This window comes from Tripterygium wilfordii, chromosome 4 (genome assembly GCF_013401445.1).
Source record: "Tripterygium wilfordii isolate XIE 37 chromosome 4, ASM1340144v1, whole genome shotgun sequence".
Classification (NCBI taxonomy): Eukaryota; Viridiplantae; Streptophyta; class Magnoliopsida; order Celastrales; family Celastraceae; genus Tripterygium; species Tripterygium wilfordii.
In genome coordinates this window covers 5,373,244-5,382,407 of record NC_052235.1, presented here as the reverse complement: position 1 = coordinate 5,382,407, position 9,164 = coordinate 5,373,244, and the positions used below count along the sequence as shown (strand labels likewise).

General features: G+C 40.0%; 2 protein-coding genes across 2 annotated transcripts; both read left to right on the top strand.

The window, feature by feature from the left end:
• The first annotated feature begins 4,391 nt into the window (after positions 1-4,391).
• On the top strand, positions 4,392-5,084 carry LOC119996769 (60S ribosomal protein L27-3-like). The gene has a single exon (XM_038843537.1). It carries the CDS (start codon positions 4,463-4,465, stop codon positions 4,868-4,870), a length of 408 nt encoding a protein of 135 aa, XP_038699465.1. The 5' UTR covers positions 4,392-4,462; the 3' UTR covers positions 4,871-5,084.
• A 1,743-nt stretch (positions 5,085-6,827) lies between these two features.
• Positions 6,828-8,978, top strand: LOC119996768 (scarecrow-like protein 23). The gene has a single exon (XM_038843536.1). It carries the CDS (start codon positions 7,251-7,253, stop codon positions 8,589-8,591), a length of 1,341 nt encoding a protein of 446 aa, XP_038699464.1. The 5' UTR covers positions 6,828-7,250; the 3' UTR covers positions 8,592-8,978.
• Positions 8,979-9,164: the final 186 nt, after the last annotated feature.

Below are 9,164 nucleotides of genomic sequence, written 5' to 3'. Positions count from 1 at the left end.
ACGGTGAACTCGATGAGGAGATCTATATGGAACAACCTGAAGGGTTTAAGGTCAAAGGACAAGAACACAAAGTATGTAGACTTGTCAAGTCATTATATGGACTTAAACAAGCTCCTAAACAATGGCATGAGAAATTTGACCAAGTGATGATTCGGAACGGATTCCAAATCAATGAGTGTGACAAATGTGTTTACACCAAAGTCGTTAACGACGAATGTGTAATTGTTTGTCTATACGTCGATGATATGCTAATTCTTGGACGTAATATTGAGATAATCAATAGTACCAAGAAAATGCTATCAAAAAATTTTGATATGAAAGACTTGGGTGAAGCTGATGTGATACTGGGCATTAAAATTTCCAGAAATTCGGAAAGTCTAGCTTTATCTCAATCACATTATATTGAGAAAGTGATTGAAAGGTTTAAAGGACATGGCATCAAGGATGCTAATAATCCTTTTCTCCCTCATCTAGTCTTACATAAAAATACTGGTAACAGTATTGAACAGTTGGAATACTCTCGGGTTATAGGCAGTCTCATGTATATTATGAACTGCACGAGGCCAGACATTGCGTACTCTGTCAGTAAACTAAGCAGGTACACAAGCAATCCTGGACATGAGCATTGGAAAGCTCTATTAAGAGTATTAGGGTATTTGAATAAAACTAAGGAGAATGCTTTGCATTATGGTAAATATCCTGCTGTTCTAGAAGGGTATAGTGATGCTAATTGGATTTCAGACTCCGAGGAGTCGAAATCAACTAGCGGTTATGTATTCACCCTAGGGGGCGCGGCAATATCTTGGAAATCCTCAAAACAGACGTGCATAGCACGTTCAACGATGGAATCGGAGTTCATCGCTTTGGATAAATCTGGTGAAGAAGCAGAGTGGCTTCGTCACTTTTTAGAGGATATTCCCATATGGCCGAAACCCGTGCCTGCAATTTGCATTCACTGTGATAATCAAGCTGCAATTGCAAGGGCACAAAATATGATATATAACGGTAAGTCCAGACATATCCGTCGTAGACATAATACCGTTAAGCAGTTGCTCTCAAATGGAATAATTTCCATAGACTTTGTGAAGTCTAAAGACAATTTAGCAGATCCGTTTACAAAGGGGTTGAGTAGAGAGCAAATTGACTGCGCATCGAGGGGGATGGGCTTGAAAGCCTTATAATAATGAGTTATCCTGATGGAAACCTAACCTAGCGATTGGAGATCCCAGGGACTAGGTTCAATAGGACAACACAAATTGAGTGTAACTTAAGTGTAAGCAGTACGGAGTTTTACTCCAAACCCATTCCTAAGATGCACAAAGTGCTGCTAGAATGTGTGTATAAGGTTAAGCTATGCTTTTAATGATTCCTATATCTTGTGATAAACAAGTGGAGTATTAGAGGATACTTTTGATAGGAATTCACCTATGTGAGTAAAGAGTATGGCCGACTCTATGAAAGTATTTTAAGGCGATACTTTCTAAAGCACTCACTGAACCCAAGAAGTTCATGGCCGAAATAATGAACACAACCGAGAACCAATATGAATTGGATCAGTGCTGCGTGAGATCTATTGACTAGGCTTACACAAACAACTGGCAGTTCAAGGCGTCAGTCCACTGACTAGTTAAGTAAGTCCGATGGATTTTCACTAGAGAAGGTTCAAAGCCAAAAACTACCTATCTCGATGCAGTATTGATTCTACTGCACTCTCAGACGTTTTCCCGTGTCAGTATAGTCGTCTGTTCACATTCAAAGTGGGGGATTGTTGGAAAATGAGGGTCAACTATAGTTTGACCATTATTAATTGAAAGCTCAATAATAATTATTGAATGAAAATTACGGGCAATTGATCCTTGTTATAAGGACAATAAATTGGAGCAATTAGTGTGACCAAATCATTTATTGGTTGAATATAAAAAGACTCCAAAGTGACCATGATGAGCATGGTGGACATAGTGCAATAAGTGTGTGTATGAGAATCCCACATTGGAAAAATATCATGTGGATGTGTTGTTTATAAGCCCAAGTGTTGTAGTAAGACTTTGGGCCCAAGGGCACCCAAGCTTTTGTAGGAGTGAGAGGCTCCACATTATGAACTTGGACTCAAACACACGCGCGCGCCCGCCCGCCGAGCCGAGCCGGTCGGTCGGGCGTGGCGAGGCGAGCGTGCGTGCGTCGTGCGTATCAGGCCCTTCGCAGACTTAGCCCAATAATTTCTTACATTTTTGCACTTTGTTATAAGCCCATAAGAGAGGCCCAAATGCATTGAATATGGACTGTTCGAGCCCAGCCCATGACTGGCATCTTACCTGGTCAACCATAGCAGTTGCAACAGCCCAAGATATGGGCTGGTGGTTGCAACCTTGCTTGGTCAAATTGCCAACCCGAAAATCAGTGATTTCTCACTGATTTTTCTGGGTTTTTGTTGCTAAGCCTCCTATATAAGGAGAGCCTTGGCAGCAGCTTTATTAGAGAGAAAATCTTCTTCTTCTTCTGTCATTCTGCTGCTCTTCTAAGTCTCGCTTTCCTTGTCTTCAATCTGTTTGAGAGTGCAATTCTAAATTGGTTCGTCTAAGTCCATTAGTATTGAAGTGCTGCTTACTAGTGGTTTGCGGAGCGTTGTATCTTGGGAAGAGTCTGTCCGGAGAGCTTGGCACCAGTGGCTGGACATTTCTCTTTAAGGAGATTCGTGAAAGGCGTACCTCGCTCCCACTATTCCTATCAACTGTTTACGGTTTTTGGTATTTTAATTTAAACATCAATTATTGAGTTCATATATGCTGATGTTACTGTTTTATTTCTGTAGCTTGTTCACTGTTCATGCAATATAAATATTAATTGGTTTATTGCATGTTATATACCAACATCTCTCACCAAGAAACCTAGACAAAACATGAGAGATACACCACAAAGTGATCATCTTTGCTATTTATCAATGCGTATAACCTTCTGATTTCTCTCTACCATGAGCTTTATCACTCATGCACGAACTCCATCTCAGCACCATACCCCACAACAACACAATCTCTCCACGGCAGCACAACCTCCTGCTGTACCGTCCACGCGGCTCTTCCCTCAGCACACTCGACACTGAAAGGAATCAGTGCACTTTGCAAACAACTTTCCTCCTTAAATATATAGAAAAGCAACTTGTCGTGTACCACAAGGAAAGAGAAATCAAAAACAATTCAGACACCTCCTTAATTCAATCCACAAATTCAATAGGAATTTGCTTCATCATTTAATGTTTCTTTCACGTGGTCCTCACACATGCCAATAAAGTCTCATGCCAAATCAATATTAATTTTCCATCAAAATCAACAGTAACAACATCCCACAATATTTGTTGTATAATCCTAAATATGATTATCAACCAACCATCAAGTAGGCCATTGTCATCAATCACCATCGATAAGGTAATAATGACAATATCAGATTAGACAAAACCAAAACGAATTGAAAATTTGAGATAATTATAATTTTAGTGGAACTCAACATCATGAACAAATTGTATAGTGATGAATCTTATCGATGCCAAATTGTATGTACTCAGAACGAGTTCGATTCTCACACTAGAAGCAATATCTTTGTGGTCACGAGCTAAGTTTTGAACTAACATGTCCTATCGTCAGGTAAAAAATTTATGTACGTGTGAGTCTGATAACATGAATTTAGACCCATATCGAATGTTTAAAGGTAAATTTTTATAGTGTCATTCTCTATTGTGATGAGAAAACTTAGTAGGTGCAGTTTGGGATAGACTTATCCAAAAGTGATAAAATACCCAATCAATCGTGTATTAATGGTTTAGGTAGGGAAAAAAAAAGAAAAAAAGAAGGGTGCATTCAAATTTGGGATTCATAACTCACATGAACTTATGTTCAAACAAGAATAGAGACATTATGAACTCCCAATTTTTTATCAACCTTAGCATTTGGTGACAGTTATTTTTGTTATAGCAATGAAAAATATCGCAGAACTCGGATTATATATAATATAGTAAATAATATTAACATATTACTACATAAATTAGACCAACTGTCCTGTGCTTACTCATTTACTATTTATTATTATATAAATTAGACCAATTATCGTATTAAATGCTATTAAGAACCTACTAGAAGCAAAAGCAAAAACATATCCAGAAAGGCCCAAGAGAATTATTATTCGCACGATGTAATCCATCTTCTGTGAAGCCCATCTCACATGAAGCCCAATAAAAGCCTATTCAAATAATTTTAGTGTCCGGTCCATCTATATCAATACCGGGTCTCTATAGTCTCAGTGTCCAGTCGACAACTAGTTCGGGCCCTAAAGACATAGGAGAGAAGAAAAGCCCCTCGCAGCCAGAGCTAGGGTTTCGAAACCCTCTATATATGCCTCTCTTATTTTTCGTCCACCGTCGTCTTCTAGGGTTTACTGGTCGCAGCAGGGAGAGGGGGAGCGAGAGAGCAGCGAGATGGTTAAGTTTTTGAAGCCAAACAAGGCTGTCATCATCCTTCAAGGCCGCTACGCTGGCCGCAAGGCCGTCATCGTCAAGAATTTTGATGATGGCACTCGCGACCGTGCATACGGCCACTGTTTGGTTGCAGGGATAAAGAAGTACCCGGCAAAGGTTATCAGGAAGGATTCAGCCAAGAAAACAGCGAAGAAGTCACGAGTCAAGTGCTTCGTCAAGCTTGTCAACTACCAGCACTTGATGCCTACGCGTTACACCCTCGATGTGGATTTGAAGGACACTGTGAACCTCGATTCTTTGCAGAGCAAGGACAAAAAGGTCGCTGCTTGCAAGGAGACCAAAGCAAAGTTTGAGGAGCGATTCAAGACAGGCAAGAACAGGTGGTTTTTTACCAAGCTTAGGTTTTGAATGGTTTTGTCGCTGTTAGATTTTGTTGGATCTGATGTCTTTTGAATGCTAAGTCCTAGTACGGTTTTGATGAGACTTTTATTTCTTGGATTATATGTAATAGTTTGTTACGATTGAAGTTCTTGGTTGTTAAAAATATTTTGAATCTGTATCGGGGCTTATTTATTGTTCATGAATTATATTGTTTTATGCTATATTTATCTGTTTGTGTTTATTTGCTCTTATGGAATTTACTTAGATTTCTGATGTTATAAAGCTAATAGATTTCTGATGTTAGAAAGCTAATCGAGAGTGATTTCCCTTGTTATTGTTGTTCATTGCTCTATTAGCATATTTTATTGAGATTGAAGGTCTTGGTGGTTAAAAAAATTTTGGATCTGTAACTGGGCGTATTTATTTCATTAATTATATTGTTTATGCTATGTTTGTCGGTTTGTGTTTATTTGCTCGTATCAGTAGTAGGGAACTTACGTAGATTACTGATGTATTGATGTTATAAAACTAATCGAGGGTGATTCTCCTTATTATTGTTATTCATTGCTCTATTGGCATTGTTTTGGCTTTCTTTGAGCATGTAATTTTGATTTATGAAATGTATTGTGCTCATCGATTGACATTCTATTGTAATCAGTCTATTGCGTACATCCCTCCTTATGGGGTCAGTTGTGGCTTTGTACATGCCTCCTTATGGCTTTCTAGAATTCTTGTTGCCAATCCATAGAATCTTTTTTCTGGGCACTAATTGTAAATGTAATTTGGTTTATTGGGTTTTGAATAGTGTGTGTCCGAGGTCTGAAAGTCTTTACTGTTATTTTCTCAAGGGATAGGTTGGATTTGTGCCATTTCTTAGTGTGACTGGTAATTTGAGGTCCTGTATGTTTTGAGTGGTGAAATGGAAATGTAAAACCTCAGCTAAACAGAATTTTGTTATGATTTTTCAACAACTTTTTATGTATGCTTGTGGTGTATGGTGTGTATTTTGGTTTTCAAAACTGTACCTACATTGCCTGGTTTTGTGTGCATATTATCATAATAGTGTTGTGTCAAAGGTGCATCTTATATATCGCCACTATTTATGTATGTTGTTCTTTGTTGGCATAATCTTTGTATCCCTTTATAAAATCTTTTGCTTTCATAAAAAAAAAAACTTTTAGCAGTATTCATTGCATATCTTCGAGTCTAATTTTGGGCAGTGGTTGTGTTCCTCTTTGCTGGGATTGCTGAATCTGGCTGAAACATTAATATATTCCTTTGTTCTCATAATGATGCCATGTAGATGTTTTAGGAAAACACCAGTTGGCTTAGTTGCACTCAGAGCTCACTTATTTTTTGAACTTTTGAATAGTTTCAGTGATCTTGCATCCGATATTGGTTGCGGTGTTTGGTATGGCATCTTTATACTATGTTACCTTATTTGATTGTTCTCTCTGTGAATGTGTCCTTGGTGGTTTTGGAGATGTGGGTTTTACTAGGTATAACCACCATCGATCATGTAGTTGTAGATATTCCTTTCTGCGTTTTAATATTTTATCTAAAGTTTGGGCCTTGCTTGAAATTTTCTGTCTGAGCCTTATTCGCAGGATAAATTGAAATTGGGCCATGTTTTTCTTGAACAGGCTAATTACGGGCCTTACAAGACTACTCTTGGTCTCTTTGCCCACATTCTAACCTGGCTGGCTCAGCCCTCATAGCAATTGCAATGGGAACAATTTATTGGCCAATAAAAATCAATACTGGATCACGTATTTATTACAAAGGTCGTTTTGATAATAAATACAGCATTTGATCTATTAAATATCCTTAAGCCCATCAAACTATATGGGCCCAATCAATTTAAGATCATATAGCCAAGACCATTCCTAATGATAATGGAGAGTGAGGCCGTCCCTTTCATTATTTGTTTAATGAATGGTTTTGATTATTTGTTTAATGAATGGTTGGGAAGTCCAGATCGTTCGATGTAAACATAACACAATAATCCGAACATAGAGACAACATTTGATCCCCTTAAACGTCTTTAGAATCCAATGATTACGTAATTATGCCGGTTAATTACTTGTGTAACTCTTAATCCCCCACCACAATCTAACGGACTTAACGACACACATACAAACGGAACAATTTCACAACAGAAACACCCAGCATTTAACAATACTACGCGCTAAAAGTTACCGACCTTTCCCATTGAATTTTCTCTCTCCCCAAACAGGTTAGGGGTTTCGCTTCTGCTCTGACTCTTCTCTGCTACCTCTCTTTCCTCGCTCTTCTTGTCTTTCTTTCTTCGGTTTGTTCCTTGCCTTTCGAATCTCTGTCGCTGAGCTGGACTTTCTTTTTCTGTAATCTGACTTTCCCTCTCTAGAATTTTGTTTCTTCGTCGATCATGCTTCAGAGCTTACTAGTCCCTCAATCTCCAATCAGTTCGAATCCTAATAACACTGCCTCCTCTTCCATGAAGAAGACTAAGCGTGTTGAACGAGCGGTCACCGGTGGTGAGGCTGAATCTTCTGGCGGAGACGATCAAACCGCCAAACGGCCGAACTTCTCCGGCGACGCGACTGTGTCGGGGGAGAAGACGGCAGAGGAAGAGGCCACGGCCGGCGAGGGAGAGTCGTCGGGGTTGCGATTATTAGGTTTATTGCTAAAATGCGCCGAGTGCGTTGCGATGGACAATCTTGATGACGCCACCGATCTCTTGCCTGAAATATCGGAGCTATCGTCCCCGTTCGGATCGTCACCGGATCGAGTCGGAGCTTACTTCTCTCACGCGCTCCATGCGCGCGTGGTCAGTTCCTGCTTGGGGACGTACTCGCCTCTCACCAGCAAAAATCTCACCTTATCTCAGTCGCAGAAGATCTTCAACACTCTTCAATCATACAATTCCATTAGTCCATTGATCAAATTCTCTCATTTCACAGCTAATCAAGCGATTTTCCAAGCTCTGGACGGCGAGGATTATGTCCACGTAATTGACCTTGACATAATGCAAGGCCTTCAATGGCCTGGATTGTTCCACATCCTTGCCTCCCGATCAAAGAAGATCAAATCAATGAGAATCACCGGGTTCGGATCCTCATCGGAGTTGCTGGAGTCAACAGGTCGACGACTCGCTGATTTCGCGAGTTCACTCGGTCTTCCTTTTGAATTCCATCCTTTGGAGGGCAAAATTGGGAGCGTGACTGATCTGAATCAACTCGGGGTGAGACCAAATGAAGCTGTAGTAGTTCACTGGATGCACCACTGCTTGTATGATGTAACGGGCAGCGATTTAGGGACTTTGAGATTGTTGAGTCTGTTGAGGCCCAAATTGATCACAATGGTTGAACAGGACTTGAGTCATGAGGGAACCTTCTTAGGGAGGTTTGTGGAGGCATTGCATTACTACAGTGCTTTATTTGATGCTCTTGGGGATGGATTGGGGATGGATAACCTGGAGAGGCATATGGTGGAGCAGCAGCTATTTGGGACTGAGATTAGGAACATTGTGGCTGTTGGTGGTCCTAAGAGGACTGGTGAAGTTAAGGTGGAGAAGTGGGGGGAGGAATTGAAACGGGTCGGGTTTAGAGCCGTTTCGCTTGGGGGAAGCCCTGCTGCTCAAGCCAGTTTGTTGCTTGGGATGTTCCCTTGGAAAGGTTATACTTTGGTAGAGGAAAATGGGTGCTTGAAACTTGGATGGAAGGATTTGTCCTTATTGACTGCCTCTGCTTGGGAACCCTCCGGTTGAGTTTTTGCAAAGAACCCAATTGAGATTGATGTTTAGGGATGACAATTTCGAGCACGAGTACTTTCGGGGTGATTGAAATTGTGGCTAAGATGACCTTGATAATGAAGATTCAATGTGTTGTTCAAAGGATTAATTCTCTCTGGAAACTTTCTTGACCTTGTACACTTTGTTTGTTCTTTGGGGTGGTCTTGGAAGGATGGAGCATCTCTAATTTCTTATAATTCTTCGAAGCAAAAAATGTATTCTTTTATGTTCCAATGATTCTGGAAAAGGTAGGTAAAAATAAGGAATGAAGTTCTCACATTCCAATAAATTTTGGAGGTGGTTAAGGTCCATGCATGCTGTTTAACACCAAGTTGCTTGTTGAGAAGTCGCTATTATTGACCACTTTAATGCTTGCTTATCTGTGTTCTTCATCCTGATCTCTAATTCTCCATAGCCAATAAGTGGGAAGTTGGAAAAAAAGTTGAGAATTCGTTGTCAAGTGCTGGCAGGAATTATAGTGATGGGTGAGAGAGACGGATATTCTTTTTAAGACAACGAAACATGAAGTGGCTCAAATTTGATTGCAAT

Bases quoted from the DNA above. Each gene is read 5' to 3' on its own strand.
- LOC119996769 (XM_038843537.1), top strand. From the start codon at position 4,463: ATGGTTAAGTTTTTGAAGCCAAACAAGGCTGTCATCATCCTTCAAGGC.
- LOC119996768 (XM_038843536.1), top strand. From the start codon at position 7,251: ATGCTTCAGAGCTTACTAGTCCCTCAATCTCCAATCAGTTCGAATCCT.